The sequence below is a fragment of the Antechinus flavipes genome, chromosome 3, assembly GCF_016432865.1.
Source record: "Antechinus flavipes isolate AdamAnt ecotype Samford, QLD, Australia chromosome 3, AdamAnt_v2, whole genome shotgun sequence".
Classification (NCBI taxonomy): Eukaryota; Metazoa; Chordata; class Mammalia; order Dasyuromorphia; family Dasyuridae; genus Antechinus; species Antechinus flavipes.
In genome coordinates, this window is record NC_067400.1 from 440,734,147 (window position 1) to 440,761,531 (window position 27,385).

General features: G+C 32.9%; 1 protein-coding gene across 3 annotated transcripts in view; it reads right to left on the bottom strand.

Annotated features, from left to right (window-relative positions):
* KCNJ3 (potassium inwardly rectifying channel subfamily J member 3) overlaps positions 1-27,091 on the bottom strand; it is a 217,698-nt gene extending 190,607 nt beyond the window's left edge. Inside the window, exons 1-2 of one of the 3 annotated variants that reach the window (XM_051986369.1) lie at positions 25,186-27,082; positions 14,840-15,056 (exon numbers count right to left, since the gene is read on the bottom strand). In XM_051986369.1, the coding sequence (XP_051842329.1) occupies positions 14,840-15,056; positions 25,186-25,896 (928 nt within the window). In that variant the 5' untranslated portion in view covers positions 25,897-27,082. Of the gene's footprint in view, positions 1-14,839; positions 15,057-25,185 lie in introns of all 3 variants that reach the window. The other 2 variants (XM_051986370.1, XM_051986371.1) reach the window with 2 other exon arrangements.
* Between the last annotated feature and the right edge of the window lie 294 nt (positions 27,092-27,385).

Here is a 27,385-nt window from a genome sequence, read left to right on the forward strand (position 1 = left end):
CCTCTGTCTGTATACCACTTTCATCAATTGTCTCTATATTGTTTGCCCCATACCTTTTACCTTTTATTAAAATGACTGCTGTCTTGCTTCCCATTAATTACCACCTTGATATTTCCCGGCAAGTACCTAAAGAATTGGGCATGCCTGCTTCGTTTCATAACTTAATTATCAACTCAAATTTAATGCCAGGTACTATGAAATTTCCCTTCTATCCATCTTGCATAAAGAGTATTCTGAGATACTAGGCTTTTTGTTCCTCAGCTTTTGCATATTTGTGGCAAACATAGTCCTGTCTCTAGATTGCTTTCATATTTTTAAAAAAGTCAATATAAATGTGTAATTTGTTCTTTTTCCTTTCTAAAAACTGATTCAAATTTCAGAGACACAAAAAATTACCCATTGCCCACAGAGAGGGGATTCATTCTAATGAGAAAACAATATAGTTTTCACAGGCTCCAAACTATCCGGGGATGCTATAACAATAAGAAACCATATATGTATGAGTATGAAATTTAAGTCAGATACAAAAAAAGTCTTTATTATTTCATTGGTTTCCCCAATTAATACTTTCAAAATTCCATTTTTTATAATGAAGTAAGTATTTAAACAATGGATATGTTCTTTCTTAAACAATTATGGATATGTCTTCAATAGATTATTTCATTCATCTCAAGATGATGATCAAGAACAAGGACAAAAGTCGTCATATTTGAATATGGCAGTTTTCCTCTGACTTGGTTTATATATGCGAAATAGCTAACCAAAGTAATTACATAGAAAATTAATCAAATATCAAAGTATTTCAGGCATTTTGCTTTCATTTCCTTAAAGTTACTCAAACAGTTCCATCTCTCTACTTCAAAATATTATGTTTTTTCACAGCTTCTTTTTACAAAGGGAAAAAAGATTGTTAATTAATTCATCTTATTGTAGTAATTCACTATTAAGTTACAGTTGTCATACTGTTCAAAATACCAATGAAATGTCAAAGATATGCTAAGAAATATGTCTGGGCATCTTCCAACATACTCAACATAATCAATAATACATTCTTTAGTTCTACAAAAGAAAAATAAAAGATACATGCTGAATTGCTTTTTAGTTTACCATTTTCCCCTCAAATGGTGTTGCCTCACTAAACCACACTTTACAAGGGAAGCAGTAATAGTCTCCTGCAGGGCCTGAATTAACAATCTGACAGAATAGGTAAATAATATCTTTTGGGCTGTGATAAGAGCACTTCTTTTAAAAATCTTCTTTTAAGAAGATTCACAATCCTAATTCTAACAATAATAAAATATAAAATTTAATTTTTTTTCATTCAGTATTTGGTAGCAGCTTTGGCTCAAAATCCAATGGTAAAAATGAAAGGATGGAGGCTACACTGTTATTCATTCACATCAGGAATAACTGTGAAGTAAATTTAAGAAAGAAAAAGAATTGAATATTATCAAGTGATCTTTAGAATTTACTGTAAATCTGAAAATAGCATGTAAATATGAATATCATAATTAGAGTTCATTCTAGCAAGCAAAGTGAAGTACAATGAAGTGACTTCAGAATTAAACATCTAAATAGTAACATCTAAACATCTAAATAGTTGGATTTAGATAATACTTTGTGCCACTCATGTTAGGCAACAAAGGTTTTAGAAAATCAAAGAATTAAAAGGGAACTAAAAATATTAAGTATTCTCAATTTAAGAAATGAAACCTAAGAAAATCCAGGAAGATTTCTAAATTTAATTTCTATTCTTCTCATTAGTATACAATAAAACCATTTTTGACTGAAAAATCACCTGATAAAATTCCTTCTCAAACCTTAAGTTTAGATAGGTAAATTAATCTGTTCAAGGTTACAAAAGCAGGAAATTATATACATGGAATTTAAGCCTCTTTTCCCCAATACATATCCAATGTTCTTTCTACTACATCATGCAGCCTCTTACTTTTCCAAGCTGAGAAGTCTCCCAAGAGAAAAACACACACAAAATATGATTTATTTAAAACAAAATATGATGAACTAGGGGAAAATGGACAATGAAAGAAGAGTTCACTTTTGCCCAAAATTCACTTCTTTAACATTTGTCTGTTAGTCCCTTGTGTTTTCTTTGCATATTCTTATATCTTTTAATTAACATCATAAATCTTGGGGGAAAGTATTAATGTATTGTCTTCATTATAGTCAATGAAGTTTTTATTCATAGGATTATCTATGTACTATATGTAGTCATTATCTAAAAATACTTGTCAGCTGATTACAAACTAATTAGATATTTCCACTGAGACTTCACTATTTATGGCTAATGAATACCAATAAGCTATAATTACCAAATGCCTAATACATAAAGGCCACTATATTAGGCACTATTAGACAATACTATCCAAAATACAGAAAATGTGAAACTGTCTTCTGACAGCCTAAAATCTAAATGGAAAGAAGTAATGTATTTATGTGCAATGAAGGGAGAGAGAGAGAAAAGAATAATGGGGAAGGAGAGAGGGAGGGAAGGAAGAGAGAGGGAAAGAAAGGGAAATAGATGAAGAGAAAGGGACAAGGAGGGAGAGGAGAGAGGGAGAAACAGAGAGGAAAAAAAAAGGAAAGGGAAAGGGAGAGAAAGGGAGAGAGAGAGGAAAGAGGAGAAGGAGGAGACCAGATAAATATGCAAATATATCTGTATATGGGTAGCTAGATGGCAGAATGGACAGAATACTGGGCTTAGAATCATGAAGAATCATCTTCCTGATTTCAACTCATACCTCAGACATTTATTATGTGACCTTGAGCAAGTCACTTAGCCTAGTTTTTTCATCTATAAAATAATTTGGAGAAATAAATGGAAAATAACTCTAGTATTTTTTTTCTTTTTGCCAAGAAAACCACAAATAGGGTCAGGAAAAGTGGACACAACTGAAACCAACTAAAAATGACAACAACAGTATGTCTCTCTGTGTGTAGAAGCATTCAACTTTTGTGATAAGTTGAAAATATAATAAAAGAGTAGAGTCATAGATCATTAGAGTTTGAATCTTAGGAATCATATAATTTGAACTTTTAATTTTTTATATTAGGAAACTGAATTCAAAAGAGGGAAATTGACTTGGACAAGTAAGGTCAAAGAAGGGAGTTTAAATGATTTCTGATTCTAAGTCTGGAACTCTTTTTGCTACAAAACTACAAAAATAATATTTAGACTAAGACTAGAGAATCTGAGTAAGGGCTAAATTATCTACTGACTTATTGAAATGACTACATATGAGGTTTTGTAGGAGGCAAAGGACCATTAGGAGGCAAAGATCATTAAAGGCTAAAGTAGGGGTAAAGGACAGTCTGAATAAATCAAACAAGGACTGGATTCTTTCTAACCCATTATAAATGCTATTATAATATCACAAAGATCAGATTATGGTGTCCTGGCAGTTTAGATTGTCACTATTTCTAGTTATGTATAACTCAGTTTAAGCATTCATTCCTTGGATATTAGCATCATAGGGGTGGAGGTTTAGAGCTGGAAGACACACTGAGACTATATAATTCAATAACCTCATTTTACAGCTGAAAAACAAAGAGTTAACAAGTTAAGTAAATTGCCCAAGAACATAACAGTAGTAAAATATCTCTGCTATGAACCCAGGTCTTTCCAGAGTACTATGTCCATGCTTAACCTATTCCAGAGATAAATCTACATTGGTTTGGCCTCCAACTGCATTTGCTCCAAGAGCAAAAGAAGAGAAAAAACACACAAGGGTGAGGACATTAAAAACTTCAACACAAACAATGTAACCAGTGAAAACTATTTTTCTTAATTAGAAGGAGGTGGATTTCTATTGCAGTCTTTAGAATAATGAAATATTTTCCTCTCCTTTTGGCCATGTGCATTTAATTGAAGTTGATAGTGACCTACAGCACCAGTGAGGGGGCACAATGGAGAGAGTCTTCTCTAGATTCAGGAGGACTTGAGTTCAAATGTGACCTAAGTTTACTAGCTGTATGACCTTAGGCAAATCACTTAACCCAACTGCCTTACAAAAAAAGAAAGGAAAAAAAAGTAACTAATATCCTATAGGCAGCATAATCTCGTAAAAACTCGTCACTTTTACAATAAAGTTATTTTCTCAAAAAACTGTTTGCTATAAAAACAGGCTATTATTTTAATAGTATTTTATTATTCCAGATACATTCAAAGATAGTCTCAACATTCATCTTTTACTCTTCTATTCCATATTGTGCCTCATAATTTCTATGTATATGCTTCATCTCGCCTATTAATTATAATCTTCATGAGAGCAGAGATCGTGTCTTTGTATCTCCAAAATGCCTGGTAACTCTACTGAACATATGATAGTTTAAATATATAAATATATAAACAAACAAATGAACAAATGAATAAAAACTATTCAGTGAAAAGTTAGCCAATAAGAACTTAGATCTAGATTTTTTAAAATCTGAGGGCAAAATGGGTCTCTCATTCCTATCCAATATGAATTATGCATTCAAACATTTCTTACAATGTCATATTATAAATATCCAAGTTAATGACTGAATATTCTTCTTCTTGTATGTCCAACTACTATATTTACAAATATGCCAAAAGACAGTCACTTAAGGTCAATGTACATTGAACTAAAAAACCTATTTGTTACTATCCATTTTTCTTTTTTAACATAAAGTCTAAAGAAATAGTCAAACATCACTGATCCACATAGCAGGGAACCAGTAAGGATTTACTCTGAACCTGACAAGACCAGAAAAACTGAAATTATAAAACATTCCCTAAAAAGTGGATTGGCCTAATCTTTTATTAAGGGGATTAAATGTAGCAAACATAATACTATTTAAAGACAGACAGACAAACAGGGATAGGAATTTATGTTATACAAATATCGGCATGATAGGAGTTTATGTTATATGAATATCGGCATAATATGATGCATGACAAAATAGTGAATATTCAGATAATGACTACAAAATGATTTAAAAGAAAAACCTATTAATTTTCTTTTTTGTCACCAGAAGAGTTTTCAAAGGAAACAGGAATTTAGACAAGTTTTTTAGGATGCTAAGAATATATATAAGCCTAACCCAGCAACATGACTATACTGGAAAAAACAAAGAAATAACAGTGAATAGAAAGGAGTAACAAAATTATTGAGATCGTTAAGATTCCAGAAGAAGAAACAGAGGGAGCAGGGAAGTATTAGAAAAATATGAGAATGTACATATTCAATATATTTTGTTTATTTTTTATTATTATTGAGATTAATATAATATATTCCAAACCCTCAAATTTTCATTCCATTAACCCTTCAGCTAATAATATTCACTTAAAGCAGTGAATCTAAGAAGATAAGCACATTGAACAAGCTCGAAAGAATGAAAAAAATCCAGATTATTCTCAATATCCTAAATAGGAAATCAATGTGCAATAATATGAAACATATGTTCTTGAGTAGTTTAAAATTATTTTTTCTCTTAAGTCAGATAAGCTTAGTGAACTTGGATGAATTCCAAAGCCATTTTTCTATATTTTGACCTCAAATCTTTATAACAATGTTTTCAAGGATGATACTCAAAAGTACATTTACAAAAATATTCTTTCTTCAGTACAAAAATATGACGCACCAAAAAAATTCTGAGTTTCTCCCCATTAGCAATAACATGTATTCCTTTATATTCTCTTATTCCTTGTCTCCATGACAAATTTAAGATGTCATATAAATTTGATATTTGGATATGTGATTCCACTGCTGTAAGCTTGATAGGCTGTCTCTCGAAATGTTAATTATTGTTAACAAAATAAGAGTCAATGAGACTGATACTTGTTGGAAAATATATAAGAAAGATTTCTATGTACTTAAAGCTTTGAAAACAGTTGAAAAAGCATGAGGTTGGTCATCAAGGAAGGGAGTTCTGTTCCTCCATTAATTAGTGGTATGATCTTAGATGAGTCAACCTCTCTGAGTCTTGGCTTCATCATCTATAAAACAATGATGGTGAACTATATGACCTTTAAGGTTCCTTCTACCTCTCAAATTTTATGATTATTTAGTTCCTCCATTCTAGTTGTATAGCAAAAAAAATACCAAAACAACAGAATTTTAAATTGTTCATTCCTATTGCTTCTCCTGCTTCTGACGATATTATTGTTCTTATTTTATAGATTGAGTATTATTATACAGAGAGATTAAGATTATACATGGTGACAAAAGTGGTGATAGAAGGATTCAAACTCAATTCTCAACTAAGACCAAGTTCAGTGATCCATCTGTTCTTTGTGATTTGTCCTTCATTTTGAAGAGGACCAATGACATCACTTAGGCATCAACTGGATTTAAGTGAGGCAGAGTTGTACAAACTCTTCAGCCTTTCTCTCTTTAAGAGTCATTGAAGTCCAGTAGCAAGACAAAAGTTACAATGACAATACTTAAAGATGTAGTGGATGATGATATCATCTGAGATGTCTGGCCAAGCTTCAAGTAATCCTGCTTCATGGTCATTGGAACAAATTGTCCTCATCTGTTCATTCTGCTGGAGGAAATCTTCACATGCTTAGGATAGGCATCTCCCTAGATCACCAACAGTTTTGAGACCTCTTTGTTACCCTCAGCTTGGTTTAGTTCATCTGCTGAGATAGTTTTACCAGAAAGTGGCTGCTATGCAAACTACAGCTTCTTGAAGCCACAGGATGGGTAACAGGAAGACACCAAAGATGGATGAACAGCCCAGAAGAGGGCTCAGCAAGCCCTCACACCAAAAGTAATAATCTTCTCCAAACAGTCTTTAAATATACATACTCTACAAATATTGTGTCTTAAAATTAAGTTTTAAATTAAAATGATAGTCTCTATTTTGTTAGAAAAATAGTTTGAATTTACTGGGGCAAAAAAAAGAGAAAAAATTAAATTTAACTTTTTTTTATTCAAGACATTGGGTTGGGTGGGCAGGTCGAGTGGGATAATTCAAAAGGTAGCTTCATGAGTAGGAGAAAACAATATAACACACCTGGAAAGATGTAAATATATTACGTATAAAGTGGGCATATGTTTGCTTTAAAGTATTATTACAAAAAACCCAAATAAAAATGATTTCTTAAAACCTATGTGAAAAGGAGAATGATTTGATAAATTATGCTTTAAAACTTTGGAGAAACACAAAATATGACAGTTACCTAAGCTAATGGTAAATAATTGTTCCAGGAAAATTAGTGGATACCCATCAATTATAGAATGGCTGAACAAGTTATGGTACATGAATGTTACAGAATATTATTGTTCTATAAGAAATGACCAGCAGGATGATTTCAGAGAGGTAAGACAACACCAAGATTATATGACAGTCAATTCTAAATGGACTCTCTTCAGCAATGAGGTGATTCAAATCAGTTCCAATGGTCTTGTGATGAAGAAAGCCATCTGCACCCAGAGAAATCAGTGGGAACTTAATGTGGACTACAACATAGTATTTTTACTCTCTTTGTTGTTGTTTGCTTACATTTTGTTTTTTCTCATTTTTTTTTTCTTTTTGATATGATTTTTCTTGTGCAGCATATTTGTGGAAATATTAAAGAGGAAATATATATGTTTAACACATATTAGATCATTTGCAAATTAGAGCACAGTTTTTTATAAGGTTCAATGTCAAAAATTATCCATTTATATATTTTAAAATAAAAAGCTAAAATTTAAAAAAAAAGAAAAAATAATTGTTTCCAAGACCTGTGCCCAGAGGGTTCCTTATTACAAGTATAATAACTGATTACCTTAGAGAGCTTAGAAAGCAGACTCTAAGGATTTTACTAGTTTTTTCAAATAACAACAGCAATAGGAACCTGAGGTTCAAATAAAAATATATGCCTACATGTGTGTATACATAATTTTACTTGTGTTTTTTTTTTAAGAATAATCAAGAACTATGTGCATATTGGAGAACAAAATACACAAAGTTTTAATTATTCCCTCACAATAATAGTCTTAAATCTGAAAGTTATAGATTCTTGGGAGTAGGGTAGGTAGACCAGAGAGAAAAAAGTTTCAAATGTTATTTGCTTAACTACTAGTTGGTACTTGATACCAAACTTGGTACCAAAATGAAGAAACAGTCTATATTTGGATGTAATTCTTTAAAACAAGGAGATTATGAAAGTTTCAGTATTACATTTTATGAAAAGAACCACAATTCTCCAGTTTGTATTCACCCAATAAATAATTCAAATTATATATTCCTATTTTTTTCTACTGACTTTCTCTTGGGGGTTTTAAAGTAAGATTCAATAGTGTTTCTAAGTTCATTAAATCTGGCTTGAAATGTTTTCAAAATAACATCTAAAAATGTCAGTTCATAAAATTTATTATCATTAATTTAGCACTTTACATTTGGGAAAGCTGCCTGTTAGTTCTCTCAACAGTCCTGTGAAGTAAAATTAAGGTTTTTAGTTTTTTCCAGTCAAAGAGACTGGAACATAAAAGAAATTCAGTGATAACTAGAATCAGAGTGAAGTAGTATCAGATCAAGATTTAAAGCCTAGCTTTGCCATATAAATTTACTGGATCCACTTTTCAAAAATTTCCCGAATCAAAGTTACCTAATACTAATCTCACAGTATTCTATTTAATCTCTATCAATTTGGCATCTGCTCTAAGAATAATTCTTTTAAAAAATTCCTTTTTATAGAGAATATATTAGAATGGTTTGTCTCAAAGACTAATAATATCTAGCAGTAACTTCAGCCTGAAACTCTCTGCATTATCCTTTTCTGAACTTTATCATGAGAATTATATCTATTAAATCATCATCTATTAAATAGTAAATAAGTGGAACACAGTGTCCCAGCCGGAGTCTAATACATGGGCAGAAATTCTAATGATCTGTGGTCTATCCATCAGTTAACAACACCAGCATCCTTATTTGGCACTTATTACATCTTCACAAAATGTTCCACGATAATTATCACATCCTGTTCCTGGTTATGATGATGAATGACAATACTTCTTAATTCATACTCCTGATTGATACTGGTTTTTTAACCCATGTTCATTTGCATTTGGTTTCTTTGATTAGGATAGCCTATATTTGTACAAATCTCCTCTTCAAGCTCTTAAGTGTATTTTGTGGGGTACATATCCCCCACTGCCTTTAATCCCTGACAAGGTCACAAAATAAATTGGTGAACTTTTAAAAACTAGAACATCTAGTCACCTGAACCCTCTAATGTCTACCCTTCTTTCACACAAAGGTTCCACTAATTTCCTCTTATTTTTCTGCCATTATATTCAAGACCTTTAAGAGTTTTTCAGTTTTTTCAAAGCTAGTAGCATTGGGGCAGTGGGTGTGAGTTGGTTCTACAAACAACATAATTTGTAAGAAGAATAATCAGGTACAAAGTCTTAATTATATAACTACATAAAGGAATGTTTACAATCTTCAGATTTTTGAAGAGAGAATGAATAAATATATGTGTAAGTGTTTTTACAAATATTATCTTAATACTGCAACATATCCAACATATAAAGAACTGCTTGCCATCTAGGGGAGGGGGTGGAGGGAGGGAGGGAAAAAAAAAAATCGGAACAGAAACGAGTGTCAATATAAAGTAATTATTAAATAAAAATTAAAAAAAAAACAAATATTATCTTATTTAATTCTCACAACAATCCTTTGAAATAAGTGCTATTATTAACCCCATTTTATAGTTGAGGAAACTAAAGCTAAAGATTAAAGTGAGCTGGTAAGGGATATACCAGCTATTAAGTATCTGAGACTATATTTGAATTACCCTTTGATGTGATTATTTTAGCTATGTCAATAATCTTCCTCTCCCCACAGTATCACCTTCATTGTCACTTTATCTCATTATATTTTGGTTATGTCTTCTTTATCACCCTTTTTTTCTCTCAACCTATTATTAGCTGTTTTGGGGGTTTTTTTGCTTCGCTGTTCTAAATCAGATCTGAAATACCCAGGAAAAAAGAACCTTCTTTAGTATTCTCTTCCCTAATCACAACAAACAACAAATATCCACAAGAACCTGACAAAATATACATGAAATACTTCGGGTTAGGCAGTATGATGAAATAATAGGTAGCTGTGAGTGAATAGGGAAGTAGAGAATAAAAGTCATGGGATAAAAATGTTTGAGAATAATGAAAACTTTATGTACATAAAAGATAAGAAAATTATTTTACAGATTTCATTGATTTCAAGGAATTGTTGGAACTCTCTACACAGAAAAATCTGATCATCTTGGACAAGTAGCAAATTGTGTGAGGGATGTGTGTGTAGGGATGTATATACATATTTTATTAAATTATTTACTCCTTGAGGGAAAAGATTCATCTTGGTATCAGTACAGTACTTTACTCACAGGAAGTACCCATTGAATATATGTTGATGTTAAATATCTGAATCACAGTAAAACAAAAGTATATGCTACAACTACAAAACAATGTATTGATGAGAAAATATTAAAGCCTATATTGGTTAATTATAAATTACTTAATAATGAGAGCAGAACAGTTTCATCCATTCCTACAGACATAGAATGTGAATAAAAAGAATCAAGAAAATGTTTTCTCAGCGCCCAAGAGAAGAAAATGCTGCTAAAGTCTTACCTATTAAAAAAAATAATTGAGAATTTTTTAAAAAATAGAATGTCCAAAGAGTCTCAATAAAAGAATAAGAATAGCTAAAGTTATAATAGGTCAAATGTAAGAAAATGGATTGAAAGGAAAATTAAAGACCATTTTTTAACACAGAAGAAATTGCCAGAAGCAATGAAAGAAAAGGTAGAAACCAAATATTATTAAAATGACTATTATGTGCATTATCTGATTTGTTTTAATCTGTCACTAGGGACAGGTTGAGACTGTACCTAAGATTTCATTGTTATGAAGACCTTTTGATAAGAGGCTCCCTGTACCAATTTAGGTCAACAAATCTAGTGCTACTCAGTCTTAGCCAGTTGCTTCAGGTACTTAAAAAATTAAATTTTTTGTGTAGATCCCATAACCAGTGTGTAAAAAAGGTCACATGAGAATCTAAGTCTTCAGAGTCTGGCTCTCTATCCAGCATGCCATAGTACTCCTCAAACTGTCTCAAAAGAAAAATAAAACAATGAAGTATTATGAAATTAGAAAGAAACAGAAATTGTAATTTGTAATTTGTTAGGAGATAATTTTGAGATTTTCAATATATAAACAAATTAGCCTATTTACTGGATTTGCCAGCAAAGATGTTAAAGCAATGACAATTCCAATGATCTTTATTCTGAAAAGTTACAGCAACCTGAGGAAGTACAATGAGGAGTCAAGCCATTGACTTTTAACTGATACTGGTTAAGTAGGTATAAAGATCTGAGGTTTTAGTTAAAGCTAAACTGAGCATATTCCAAATTATAAAATTACTAGCACATACCATGTTAAATTAACTCTAAATAATGATGACTATCAGGGAAAAAAATAAATTAAGACAGAGAATTATAAAATTAAAATGGCATGCAGCTCTCAATTAACCAAATTAGCATGTGTTAGATGAAGTTCATTTTTTCCTAATTTTCTTTCACTAGTAAAGTAAGCAAGAGCACATTAACAATGCTTGTTTCCTTTCATTTGCTAATCATAATCACATTTGTCAGTACCTTGGATACCTATATATAAATAGACAATAATCTGGCAAGAAGTAAAAATGGAAAGAATTTTAAGAGATCTTAGTTTAATCTAGATTTACTTAATTTCCCTACCACTACAGTCAAAATTTCAACCCATTTTCCCCATGGAAATTTGTATATTATGAAAAAATATGTCTCAGATTTAAAAGATGAATGTTTTTGAACCTACTATTCTTACTATGCCATTTTGGATATATGTCTTTGCTATGTGATGATTGTATGTTAACTTAATAGAAAGCATACTTATATGGGTTTATGAATTTTATGGTGAAAGGAGTAGTAGCCACCCACTGGGAAAACTTAAAACCTAAAACAATAGTTACCCAATGAAATGCCAACCCAAATGTGAAAGTGTGGGTTATGTGAATATCCTAGGGGAAAATATTGGGAAATATCCAGAAACAAGGGGAAAAATAAAATACCTTTGGCTTTTAATCAAATTATAAAGTTTCCAGTTCACTCAGTAAACTAAAATTTAAATATCTCAATCTGAGGAATTAAGGAATTTAAGGAATTAAAGATATTGAACTGTCTGGGGAAATGCCTAACTAAAGTTAAGTGAGAAGAATCTGGCATCTAACAATATAAAAAATGGACCATCATTCAAGAATGATTTCAGACTATGAAAAAGCAATGAAATTTCTCCTCATTCTAGTTAATGCATTGTTTCTAAAACTATGTTATAAAATTCATAAGTGGGGCAGTCTTAAATTTTCTCTTTAAAATATTGAGTTTCTTGAAAAAAAAGTTTCAGCTGAATAATGACTGAAACAATTTAGAAATTTTGCACAAAAATTTTTTTCAGATTAACTAAACTCTGGTATAATAAAAAAAAATTTACAGAAAAAAAAAGTTTGAATAATATATGTTCATTTTTAGAGGATATTCTGAAACATGCTCTAAATGTATTTTTCCTTAAACTTAAATCTCTCACCAACTGCAAAAAATAAAATTAAAAAATTAAAAAAAAAATCCCTAAATAAGAAATTCAGGCTTGTCAAATACTTTTTTTATCATTTAAGTTTAGAAAGGGAGAAAAGTTGCCAATCTGACATCCTAAAAGATTCTTATTACCACAAGCTCCTTGATGGCTTCATGCAAAACAATAAAGTACTCACCTCTGATAGCCTAATGTAAAAGATGACAACTAATTAGTTAATGAAAAAATAGGCAGAACATAAATACTGTATATAGTCTCATTCCTAATCTAGTCACATATATTCAAGAATCAGAATTACTAATTAAAGTTTCTTTAGACTGATAAAAAAAAATCTCACGTTTAACTCACATTCCAGATCAATACACTCATTAATAATGAACACTTGCTAATCTATTAACAGGTGTGCTGGTGATGTCCTGTGCCTTGAATTCAACTTTCATTTGTCATTCTTTGGAGCTATGAAACCATAAACCACAAGAGAACAATTAAAAAAAAAACTTATCTGATATTTGTTCTCTAAACTCTGATAACTGTGATAAGCTGTGATCACTATCATTTGAACAAATGAATTAAAAGCAACTTGAAATTTATCTCAAAAGTTTTAATGAATAAAACACATCTAAAAAAAGCATTTGATCAAAAGTGAGATAACAGATCAATGTCTGGCTATGCAATCAGTAAAACCTGAGATCAAATTATACCTCTGATGCTCATCATCTGTTTAACCAAAGACAAATCATTTAACCCATTAATTCCCCTCAGGCAACTCTCATAATATACAAGTTACAGAGAACATATATGAGGGGAAGAGGTTGCAGAATAAGGAGTTCCCCAAACCAATAAAATAATGGATCTAAATGTGTTATTACTGAAAAAAAAAAAAAAAAAACTTTAGTTATGCTAAAAACTAAATTATCTAACTTGTCAAATGCATCATTTCAAGAAAGAAAACCCAAATAGAAACTATAAATTAAAAATTTTAGAAAGTTCATATTGCTCCAAAAGTAAAATCCAAATATAAATGAATAGAAATCTTTACTTATGAAGTATTTTAAACCGCGTTTTTGTTTCCTGAAGCAGTGACAGCCTAGATGGACCTCTAGTGGGAAATGATACATGATCAAAGATCTTAACTCTTTGCACAAATCAGCATTTATTTGTTTTTGCAAGTCTTCAAGTTTCCTTAATTCTGTTTCATTCACAAGTAATCACAAGTAATGCATCTTTATGATGCATGCAGTGCTACCTCAAGGGCCAATATTATCATTTCTTTATAGGTAATGAAATGACAGGGTGACTGTCCAGAGGGCAAATACCAAGTCATCCAGACAGCTACAATTTAGAGCTGTCTAACCAACAATTCTCACTTCAATTGATCCTTAGAATTAGCGTTTTGAAGAGGTAGAAAGAGAAGCAAGAGAAGGACATCTTTCTTTAAACTTAAATAACTTAAGGTTATAAGGAAATGATAAATCTTGGTTCAGTGAATAAACTTGGAGATTACCTTATATAGTAAGAAAAGGTAGAAGATATACTTTGTTTTTAAAAAAACAATGATGTATGGTAAAACAACTTCTCTGATGCCCTTTTGCTGATTCTCATCCTTCAATAAAATAACTTAAACAAGGCATAAGTATATTGTTTTAAAGGCAACTTGGACAATAACTATATGACAATACTAATGTATACTATTGTTTTAAAAAATTAACTTCATATATATTTTTCAAGGACAATCAAGTACAAAGCACAAAGGCAATTTTCCATGGAACTTAAGTACAAATTAATATATACTTTTCTATCTCAAAGAAATAAAGTTGTAGAGAACAGACTTATTTGCAAGATATTCCACATTTACATTTTAAAATGAACAATAAAACACCTTGTAAGGATCTTATCAAATAAGCTATCTTACATCAATATTTTGATATATGTATATATGTGTGTGTATGTGTGTATATATATATATGTATATGTATATGTATATGTATATGTATATATGTATATACACACTTCATTTTCATTATTTCACCTTAATTTTCCAAATAGCATTCAAGGGAAGTATAATTTAAATGAAAACAAGTTACAAGTTATTATTTTCATTTATACTAACCATTTGAGACTCAGTAGGTTTTGGGATCCAATTTTTAGCAAGCAATATCAAGTACAAAAAAACTGGAAGAAATAAAATGTTGATATGGATACAATGATATTTTATCATATATCTATTTTTTACTCACCAGTTGTTTCCACAATGCCTTCTAGGATGACGACAATCTCGAACTGTTCAGCTTGCATGCTTCTCTGGGATAGGTCATAGAAGGGGCTTTTGGCATCGATCACGTGGCAAATTGTGAGGGGGGAAACAAGAAAAAGTTGATCTGCCCCTGTACTAAAACCTACATCCAGTTCAAGTTGGTCAAGGGGGAGGAACTCACCCTCAGGTGTCTGTCGAGACTAGACAAGCACACAGAAAAAGAGAAGAAATCACCACTAGTACTGCAATGTTCAAAGTAGTCTAACAACAATTCACATCTCTGCCAACATTCTGCCCTATCAATCATCTACAACACCACCAAACAAATCATTATATGACTACATGATAGCAAATGGGCAGAAGCTACATACTGTTCATGTAGAAAATATATGCAATATTTATGATATGATAAAATAAAAATAGGCTCTGGTCAGTAATTGCATCTGGTTACAAGGCTAATTACAAGATCATGTCTGTCTTGTGGAATTAAGCCTAATGTAATTACAGCTCCCTTACTCATGAACTTTGGGATGAAAAAAAAATATATGTCCCCAAAATGGTTCTTGATAAAAAAAAAAAAAAAAAAAAAAAAACACAACATGGGCTAATATAAAACATAAAATTGCATGGCTCCTCACTGTCACAAGAGTTTTTGTTTTTGTTTTTTGAGGGGGAGGTGTTGCAATTAAATATATAACTCCTATCCAATATTTCAAAGCTGAAAAGTTATTAGATTATGACATTATGACAATACTTCAATAAAATTCAGTAAAATCACCAATTTAAAGTCCAAAAATAATCAGAAAACTGATGGAAACCAAAAGTGATGTTCTAACATATTTGATGATAAAAAAAAGCAATGAAAATGATACATAGTAATAGAGAAATGAGGAAAGATTTGTTTTTTCTCTTAAAAGTTGTTTTATATACATTGTGGGGTGTCCAATATAAAAAAAAAAAACAGGTTAATTTTGCTAGGGGCTTTCAGAACAATTACAAACTTGTTTCAGAGCTTTTAAATTTACTATTTGAAAATGTTAAGAAAGGAAATTCACTTGTGAAGATCTTTATTCATTTGAAATCTACTCAACCAAAACATAATTTTGATAGTGCTACATTACTTAAATGAGAAATCAGTTAACAGTAGATTTCTATACAACAATCATTACAAAATAAAATAAATTCCAGTGAAAGAAATAGTTCATAATGACAAATGATCATAATTCATTTGTCCACACTCAAAAATTGTCATGAGAAGTCTAGCAAAAATAAATGCAACATAAAGATGTCAACAGATTCAAAACAGAAGATACTGTCTCTTCCATTTCATTTTACTTTCTTTATTAAGGGGAAGAGAAGGGAGTTTAACAAAAGGCAGAAACTTTTGTTTACTTACTGAGAAGGGATGATGGCTAAGAGGAAGGAATGACATGGTAGTCACTCATTTTTTAAAAAGTTTTTCATCCCCCACTAACTCTGAGAGTTTTTTTGAGAGAAGAGGGGGTACACATCATACGTAGTGAACAGAATGGTAGAAAGAATGTTTTTCTCTTGAGTTAAGAATCAAAAGATGTAACTCATTTTCTAGATACCCAACTGATATATTTCCATCATATATGATCAAAACAAATTTGAAAATTTTTTTAAAAATATGACTATATAAGAACTCATCCTAGAAACAAGGCAGTGTTTCAAACTGGTGATGGCCTATTGTGGCAGAGAGCATCAGGATTAACATGGGCCACAAAAGAAGTACAGTGCTCCAATATAGTGTGATTGCTGCCCATTGACAGTAGATAACACAATTGTAAAGAAAGTACTCAAGAAATGGATTAGATTTGCCTAATTAGCCTTTGACATTCAATAGCTAGACTGATTGAGAATGAAAACTCATAACAAAGCCTGTTTATCCAAAAAATATGAATCAAAGTATTAAGCATTCTTTAAAAAAAAAAAATTGTTCATTCTGTCACTTTAGAAATTCACCAATTCCTTATCCTCAATTTTCATAAAATTAGTACTAACAAAAATATTTTTTTCTAAAAAAAATTCTGATATATTAAAAAAGAGGTGCTATACAAACACAAGGCATCATTATTATTACTAGTGGTACCAGATAACACTAAGTTAGGGAAACTAAGGTTGACTACATAAAAAATTAAAGAGTTTCCTGACAGTTCTATTCTCTTAAAAACATGTCTGGTCCCTCAGAATATTGCCAATCTTCTATATATATTTTTGTAGACAACCTTATCCATGATATACAACCTTTAAAAAAATCTGCAATAATACTTCATTTATCTGGCATACTGGAAAATGAAATGTTGCAAAAAGGGAACAATTCAAATGAATGAAGAAGTTGGGCTTGGTGATCCCTAAGGCCCTTTGAGTTCTAAGTTAAGGTTCTCTAACTGGATTTTTAAAATTGAATTATTCCCCATCTTTTTAAAACAGATGTCATGGAACAGGATTTCCTTTCATTCCATTTATCTGCTCAAAAACTTTCAAAAGTACTTCTATTATGCAGAGAAAAAATGACAAACTCTTCAGTCTAAACATTTAATATCTTCCATAATCTACCTTTTTCACCTACCAATCTCCTTCAACCTATTTTTTTCTATTTTATCTCACACTACTTATAAATTCATAAATATAAAAACAGAAGAAAATATCACATCCAATCCCCTATTTTATAGATAAGTAAGATCAATGGAAGTTAAATGACACATTATGGTCACAAAAAGATCAAAGATAGGATTTGAATCCAGGCCTTCTGACTCCAAAGCAGGAGGTTTTCCCTCTCATTATTCATTCTATATTCATGAATTATCCTGATTTTTGTCCTGGTTTATCTTGCTTCTATGCTTTTATGTACATCATGTTGCATGCCTCATATCCCACTTGCTGAAATCCCTCTTTTGTTTCAAGATCCATCATATGGGGGAAGTAAATAGCCCCCAACTGAAAGTAATCCCTCTTGTGGTCATGATTGCTTTTGTTATTTTAAATTTTTTTATTGTTTTAACACTTTTCCTCGGTGTTCATCACATTCTATCTTGTCTCTTACTCATATGCATATCTTATTTTTCTTATTTTCCATTCCTCATCTTTGAAGATAAGGATTCTAGCATTTAAAAAATCTTGTATCTCAAGTACTTAGTGCAATGTTCTGCTCATTTAACCTTTTCTTTATCAGTCATCATTTTATACATCTATTATTTTCAAATGCAGTCATATCTTATTTTTAGTTTGGTTATTTCCTCTCTTCTTATCAGGCTGTCAAATAAGCTTAGTATAAGATTAGTCTCTTCTTTTTATTTTGTTATTTGTAGAGAAAGTCAAGCTTATTAAGAATAATTTATTAAGATAATCAAGCTTATTAAGATTCATACTAAGAAAGGAGGAGAATAAGATGATTTTGTTTTTATGATAACTTTATGATATAGAACTTTTGCATGAGGATAAAAATAATTTCTACCACTATGAATTTATTTGTATTAATATTCAATCACATATTAATTTTTGTACTGATCTAAACAAAACCATTCCAAATAAACTGATTTTAGTTGATGTTAATGCTAATTTCTACTCTCTTATGTATGCTATTTTAATTCTTATAATAAAGATGTCATTGATTTTTTGCTGGGCTATATTATCTTATTTGTTGTAGCTTTACTGACTTCCCAATTTGAAAAGAAAAGTAGAATTTAAAACTGAATGTTTATATTTTTGTGTACTTCAAGATTATAATGATAAATGTAAAATGGTTGAAAAGTTAGAAAATTTAGAATTTTCAATGTTAAATAACTAGGTTTTTTTCACTTAATTGATCACCTAAAGGCATGTGGATTCAGTACGAGACTGAAAGAGAAGAGTTAAGATAGAAATTTGTGACCTTGCAAGTTCTAAGACTTTATAAAAATATTCAATTAATTAAAAATCAATATAGTAACTGGCTCACATAGGATTATAAATCATAAAATATTAAGTCTGGAAGAAATCTCAGAATTAAATTAGGATCAGAGCTTTCCTCAAATGGTATAAGAAGCTGAGTCCAGAAAGGTGATGATTTGAGGTGGCCTAAGTAGATATCCTTGCCTCTAAGACCTGAACCCATGCCTTCAATGCTTTTTCCATTATACTTTGGCTCCTGCCAACATACCACATGAATTTTCTTTACAAATGTTCATTCCCAGTGATATGTTTGCAGACAGATTATGTAAACAGAGAAGAAAATACTAACTTCTTAAAAATTAAGGTTATTTTATTGTCACAGATTAGGAATGACTATGACAATAATTAGATTGTATCCATCAAGAATAACTGTACAAATTACCAGGGATAATGAAAATTGAATTCTTTAGGGTTTTAAATAGAAGTCCTTAAAAGTGACCTTTAGTTATGATTTCTTTAATTTTCCAATTAAAAATTATCGCCACCTATTTACAGGGATACCCACATTTTATTTTATGTGTGGGTCGATGTGTCAGTATTAATTTAGCATCACTTTTTTATGTAATCAAAATTAAGTTGCAATGAACACAGATATAAACTACAGCAACACTTTAAATTTTCAAAGGAGCAACAAAACAACATATAGGTAAATTCATGCCACCAAACCCTTGTTTCTATCGGGGCAAAAACGAAGGCACCAAAGATAAAGAAAATGTTGAGAGGCCAACTCTAAAGATAACCTTGCTTAACTCTTCATTTTAGAAACAAAACTTAAAAGATGTCGAGTAAGTACTAAAGGGAAAACAACAAAATTGGAGGGAAATATGCCTCATCCTTTCCTGTTTGTGCTTTTCTTCTGGGAACCACAGAACAATGAATCAAACCATGCTTTATCTGCAAGACTACTCTCTGTCATAGTGTCTGTTCATCTAAGAGGTCAGGTTACTCAGCTTTTGCCAATAATGATATATCTAAAATACATTATTGCTATTTGTAAAGATCTCCAACAAAAATTAATTTGTCAATTTAATGTACATTCGATATAATGTAAGGTAAATTAGAAATGTGCTGCCTTCCAACCACCCATTTCTCCATTTCTCATCTATAACTGCTATACTATATCTTTAATCTAGTTACTACTATTCTTCCTCCTCTATAAAAAATGTCAAGAACAGATCCCTTCATCTTTTTTGTTATGTGTATATTCTTCCTCATGGCAATAACTCTGTCATAATGAGTGGCCTAGGGAGAGAGGACTTCCTACTCTTTCATTTGTCATTATACTTTTCCATCCTTAAAACATTTAATAGGTTCAAGGAGAAGCTCAGGTAAGGAGCGAAAAGGAGCTACTTTGGGCTGGGATTTTAATTATGAGCAATCGTTAGAAATAAAGAATGAAATATAATAGGGCAAGAACTAAGATAAGAATAAATAAGTAATATACCAATAAGGCTGAAAGTAGACATGGAACTAGGATAGCACCAAGAAGAAAATAAACTAGGAAAAAATTTGAAGTATATTATTTTATTCATTAGAACATAAATGTGCATGGCATTATATGGTTCTGTATGTCATTTATCTGTTTATACTAAGAATGTCATACATATATTTTCTATTATATCTTTAACCTAGTTACTACTGTAAGGAAATATTTTATGTCTCATCAAAGATAAAGACATATTAATTTCAATTAATTAATTTAATTAATTAGTGTATTGACCTCAACAAATAATCTGTACTTTATATCTTATCTCCATATACTTGAAAACATATACCATGTATTATGACTCCAAAGGTCACATGAAATTTCAGAGAAAACAACCTAGATTATCTTTTTAAAAAAATATCAAGAAGAGTAGGTTTTCTTTCTCTCTTACCACATCACCCTGCTGCTGACTAAATACATTTCCACTCCTGCTGCTTAATTTATGCTTTTTTCTTTTCTTTCCTTTTTTCGCCTTTCATTTTTAGCTCTTTTTGTGGAGGTAGGGATCTTTATTTCCCTTTTTTTAGCTCAGACTTTATGCTAGGATTACAAGGTCTTGTCTTCCTAATATCTACTTTTGAAAAGCTTACTGTTTAAAAACAAAACAAAACAAAACTCTTCAATTTAAAAAGTAAAATCTTGCTTTCTCATGCACACATGTAGAGGTAATGAAAATGAATCCTGATCACATAAGAACCAATCTACTTCATGTAGATAATATAACTTATTGGATAATTCAAGATCAGATCATTACTAACCCCCTTTCCCAGGGTCCTTGATCATTAAACAATACTTTTACTGATAATTTGAATGATGATACCCAGGTATGGTAAACCAATCTAAAATTGAGTTAAATTCTCTCAGCATATTAAAAGAAAGAGAGAAAGATCCTATTTGTGATCTACTGAAGAAAATGTGTTTAAGGACAAAAAATAAAAGCCCTTTTATGAAGTAAAGAACATTAAGATAACCAGGAACAGATAAACTGAATGAGTTAGAAATTATTTCAAACTAGCATGATGTTAGAATCATAAAAGAAGGTGCATGATATAGAAATACTACTGATATAATTAAACTGAAATTGACTTGATACTGTTTTAGATTTCTATATTATAATAAAATAAAGCTCTGCCTCTAGAGTTAAAGGATCTGAGCTTATTATTATCTTTGTGACTCTAAAAATGACTTAACCTTGGTGGGTTTCAGTTTTTTTTTTCCAACTGTAACATTACAAGATAGACTAGGTGACTTCCAAAGTCCCTTCCATCTTTTAAAGTAAGATACAATGAATGACTTTCAAAAAGTACATTTGCTAAATGCTGAAACAAGTTACCAAAGAAGGGCACTGAAATTATTCTTCTGATAATCATTAATAATGCAACAACCATTAAAAATAATAGCCCAAGGTGTTGCCTTGCTCTTAAGAGATTTGACTAGGGGATCATATGAGGTTCTTTAGTTTCAACACAAAAATATCATGGTCCAATTACTTATCACTGCATAGGTGCACTTTTCTTCCTTTATTCCCTTCATCAGAATAACCCCTTTTCATAACTTCCAGTGACTGGCTAAATTCGGTTGATATAGTTTTGGACCTTGCCTTCTGCTAGAAGTAAAAATCAACCATGTTATTCTAGGGCAACTGGAAAGGGATGAAAGTGTAGAAAATCCTATGGATTAGAGTAAAATAGTTTTTCCCCTTAGCAGATGATTTTCAGATATAGTAAAATAGAATGATCCAGATAATTAAATGAAAGATCTACATTTGAAAGGGGTAGAGAATGCATTTTTATTCTTCAGATAAATTAAGACACTTTTGGGACAAGTGAAAAAAGAAACAGACCAAAAAAAAAAAAAAAAAAAAAGGAAAAGGAGTTGAAATTAGCTTCCATAAAGAACCAGGGAAGGCCAAGGAAAAATTTCCAGCTGGCAAAGATAAAAATCTTTTTATAGTTGGGGTTTTTCTTCTCTGAATTCTAAAATTCTCTACAACAGGATCAATTCCCAAAACAGAACCAGGCATTTAGCAAATAACAAAATTATAAAGAAGAAAGTGGTTTGGTTTAGGTAAAATCAAGGATATATATTTATCACAAAAATATATATATTTTTTTGCTTTCTCGTCTTTAGAATCTGCATCTTTTCTCTTCAAAGTGTAAACTAATACACATTTCCAAATATAGAGATTCAAAGTTGGCTATAAACTTTGAAATAACTTTGGGTTATATTTAAACCACAATTCACTGCTTGAATCTTTATAGAAACAAAATTTGACCTAAATCATAAGTTTAAACATTTAGTATGGTATATTTTTAAAATGCAGTTAAGTCCTTAAAGGTCATTTCCAGTACAACTTTGAGAAAATTAGTCCAAAAACTGACAACTACTTATTAAAGCACAAGTCCACTTTCAGTTCTGAGAGAGAAATGTTATCCCATTTTAATAAAATATAAGACTAATTTAAAATTTTCAAATTGCATTTAAATTAGGGCAATTACAGTAAACCTTGACCTCAAATAAACTGCTATTATTTTGGCTGGGTGAAATGCTGCCATTGGTCACCATTTTAGTAAACATTCTTCCCATAATTCTGCTAAAACTTCATCCCCTATATAAATTTTTCCCCTTTTTCTGCATAACATATCTCTCCATTCTTCAGCATCTCAACAATCAAAAGGATATAAAAAGAAAATGGCATAAGAAATTTTAACCACTGAATTATATGACCTTGTATTTATACAGCACCTTGTTCCAAGTTGTAAAAATTCTTAAAAATTAGGTCCTCAAACAAGGCACTGCTACTGTATTATAAAACTTGGTGATCTAAAGTAGAGTTGCCTAAGATCTCAGATGCACTTCAAAAAAGAACACACTTCTACCTGAGGAAGCAGAAATAAGCAATAAACTGACCATATACAGATTTCAGTGTATTGTTTACTTTTAAAAAACTTATACATTTATTTACAGTAATGTTCCAAATCCCTTTCTTATAATCATTTTATCAGTAATTTGTTTTTTTTACAAAATGTTTAAATGAAATCATTTGAATAAAACTGGGAAATGTGCATAAATGTTTAATACACGTTTTTCGTTTCAGTGAGGCCCAGATAAGATAGAACTGTGCTTCAACTACTGTAAGGAAGATTTAGGTGGCACAGAAAACAAAATTATTGCCTAAAAGACAAATACGTTAAACATTATTCACTTTTATCCAGTGTAACAAGACTCTTCTCTGCAATTCTTTAATATAAGAGTTCTATTTTCTGCCTGGGAATTACCTTATCACACAGTACATAAAGCGAAGGAATTGGAGGAGATGGCCACTCAAGGGACTAAGGGACTATCTATGATTATTTTTGAGGGTGTATGAAGATAAATAAATGTATTAATATAAATGTTTATATTATCCACATACATATGTCAAACCAAGTTACAATTATAATAAAATAAAAAGATTCAAAAGCCACAAGAAATGGCTCACTTATTCAAGCAAGAATCAATAAAACAAAATTTCCAGGTCCTTTAAAAATATGGACAAGCTGAGAAGCACATCCTGAATTGCAGCCCAGATTAATGAGCAACACATAAGATATGACTTTTACATATTACAATTAAAATGACTAAAAATCTTTTCAATGTTCACTAGGTGAACTTTTTGATAAAAATTTAGAGAGGCTTAGGGAAAACAATGTCTCCTTAAGATAAGGTGAGTGTTTAATCTGTAGAGGCAAATATTCAAATTAAGTGATTAATATATTTTATTTTATTACATTTAATTCTGAAACTGGCTTCAGCTAACCATCTTTTTTTAATTAACTATTACACCGAGGTTCAACTAATTTTTTTCAACTTTATTATATCTGAAAACTACCTTTTGGAAACAATGAATTTAAAATCACTCACACAGATTAAATTGATTTGAATTCTAGTGTTCCAGACCTTAATTGGGCGACTGCCATAAAAGGACAGCTGTGTCTCTTGTTTGCTCTAGTGCCCTCTAAAGACAAAATGGGCATAATCATAATCACTCCATAGGCAATTTATTTTAGTCATTTAAGATGCTGATGTTAGGAAGCTTCTTTAATCGATAAATAAAAGCTTCAACTACAAATTGTAATTGGCAAAGCTTCATGGAAACACTCAATTTAAAATCTACTTTACAGAGGCACTGATAGGAGGTGGGTAGTCAAAGTTTCAAAAAAGTCTTTCAATTTTACTCTGAAAGAACTTCTAAAACTTAAAATAGAGACTGGAAAAAGCTAACAGGTTCAGGTAGAGGGGAAAGGAGACTTTTTTGTTGTTGTTTTGGGGGGTTTTTTGTTTATTTTTGCTTAGTTGTTCCTCTCCACCACCCTCTCCCGTCCTCCCTTCTAGGAAAAGAAGATCAAAAGATTTTTTTTTCTTCTTTTTTAAGGGAAAATGCCAGCCCCAAATAAAAGTGATACCAACACCAGTTTTTCAAAACTAAAAGCTGTGGCCAGTTTAACAACTCAAATTTAGTGGGACAAGGTATAGAAAACAAATCTAAAGTGTTGTGAAGGAAACCAATTAAAAAGGAAAAGAAAACAAACAACAAACCAAGCATACAATTGCCTCTGAGTTTCGGAAAAGGGGACCAAAAGATGCTCAGATAAAGTATTATTATTTCAAACTAGGATACATCCTCCCAAACTGATGAATTTAACTAAAGGTGTGAGAAACGGCGAAATGTGAAATGAATCGGGCGCCTGCACTAGCTTTCCTAGGACACAAAGTGAGTTTACCTGTTGGGATAGCGAACTTGAAGTAAGACTTGTAGGGGAAAGCTAAGGTCCTCCTTGCCAAGGAATTAGGGTAAGGGTGAGTATGAAGGTGAGGATTCAGCAAGAGTGGGAGAGTATCTCACTTACTTTGAGCAGCTTGCAGCGGATTTGAGCGGAGACCATATGGCTGTTTCGCAGGTTGCCCACTCTGAACATGAGAGTCAGCTTCCCGTCTCTCATAGAGATCACCGAGTGCTCGCTGAACATAAGGGTCTCCGCCCGCTTCTTGGGCTGGGACATCTTAATGAACATGCAGCCGATCAGAAAGGCGTCCACGATGGAACCTAAGATCGACTGGAAGAGGAAGAGGATGATTCCCTCAGGGCACTTGTCGGTGATGTAGCGGTAACCGTAACCTATGGTGGCTTCAGTCTCGATGAAGAAGAGAAAAGCAGAGGGGAAGTTGTAGACATTGGCCACACAGGGCGTGTAGTTGCCGACGTGGGCTTTGTTCAGGTCTCCCCGGGTGTAGGCGATCACCCACCACATGGACGCCATAAAGAGCCACGCCACGGTGTAAGTGAGGATGAAAATGAACAGGTTCCAGCGCCACTTGAGGTCCACCAGGGTGGTGAAGAGGTCGGAGAGGTAGCGGCTAGTTTCACTGCCCAGGTTGCCGTGCTGCACATTGCACCTCCCGTTCTTGTCCACAAACCGCTGCCGCTTCTTCCTGGGGACCAGCTGCTGCTGCTGCTGCTGCTGCTGCTGTTGGGGTCCCTGGCCCTGCAAGCCCGCACTGCTGGACGAGGTGGTCACTACCTGGTAATCGTCCCCAAATTTCCTGCGGAGCGCAGACATAATACGAGGGAGCGGGCCAGATTCAAAAAGGAAGGAGGCGCAGGAGCGAAGCGCTGCAAACCAATACCAACAAGGGGGAGGGGTGGGTAGGAAACGAGAGGAGAAGCAAACGGAGAGGAAAGGGAGGAGGGAGGACACCCAAGCAGGTATCCTAAGTCTCTCAGTTCCCCCCCTCCTCCCTCTTCCTTTCCTCTTCAGGTACGACGGCTTGGAACCTCCCCTGGGACAAATTTCTTCTTTCTGATTTGAGTCCTAAAGGGGGGAGGGGGAATTGTTCTCCCACACTTAACAGCAGGAGAAATGCATACAAGAACAGAAAGCCCAGTATTTACCTTTGTACCATTAAAGCTCTTTTCTCCCTTATTTCCTCTTCATTTCCCCTTACCTTCCACCTCTTTTCTTCACTTCTCCCTCCCTTCAGTTGCACCCACAAGTTGCAATAAAAACAAAACATTAAAAAACAAAAACAAAAACCTATTCCTTCTCCACCTGCAAATTAGCTGAGCTGCTAAGGGCTGAACTACCTCCCTGGACCCTCCCCCCTCCCCCCAAAGCCTCCCTCTTCCCCTACAGCCCGTGTCAGTCTCACTGTTACCCTCCACTCTGCTATCCTTCCGCCAAAATTGGATACAAAGGCATATCTGACCCGTTATGGTGCAACACCCAGTAAAACGCCCCCCTTCCTTCGGTCTCAGAAGATAAAGCAGAGCAGTCCCCCTCTCGTTGGCAAATCCGAGACTACCCCCAATTCGACGTCCGGTCAGGCTTTCACTACACAGTCAAAGCTCTTCGGCTGGACCCAAGAGTGGCACACGGGCTGCCCCCTGCGAAGAGAAGACGGGACTGGCAGTACCAAGCGCCCAGATCTGGGAGAGGGAACGCCAATGTGAGGGGGGAGGGTGTTTAAGAGGGGGAAGAAAGCAGCAGCAGCGGCAGTGGCTTCCCTTCACAAGAGCCTCTCTTACTCCTAGGTTGTTTTCATCCTCGCCCCCACTTTTCCTGGTTTACCAAGTCGGGTGCCAATGCAGCTCCCCCATAGCTAGCTTGCTCCAGTGCGTACCAAAGAGCCCCTTCCTCCCCCCTCCCCTCTTCCCTCCCCTCTCAAAGGAATCCTGGTGAGCTGGGCACAGCGGGACTTGAGAACTGAGCTCCTGGTTTCACCGATTCTCTCCTCCTACCCCCCCCCCCCCGCCCACCCCTTTTTCCTAGCAAATCGTGGTGATTTCTCAGCTAGGAGGTTAAAGCTGGGAGCTGGCGATCAGACTTTGAGGTCAAAGGGGAATGCTGTTCGACTGTTTACTCTTCAGAGTAAGATTTACCCTTCTCCTCCAACCTACCCTTTACCCTTTAACACGTGTGTGTGTGTGTGCGTGTGTGTGTGTGTGTGTGTGTGTGTGTGTGTGTGTAAGAAAGAAAGAGGAAAAAAAAGAGGAAGGAGCAGAGGGTCTGTGGGAGTGTGGTGTTGGTGCGTGTGATCAGCTGCAGAGCT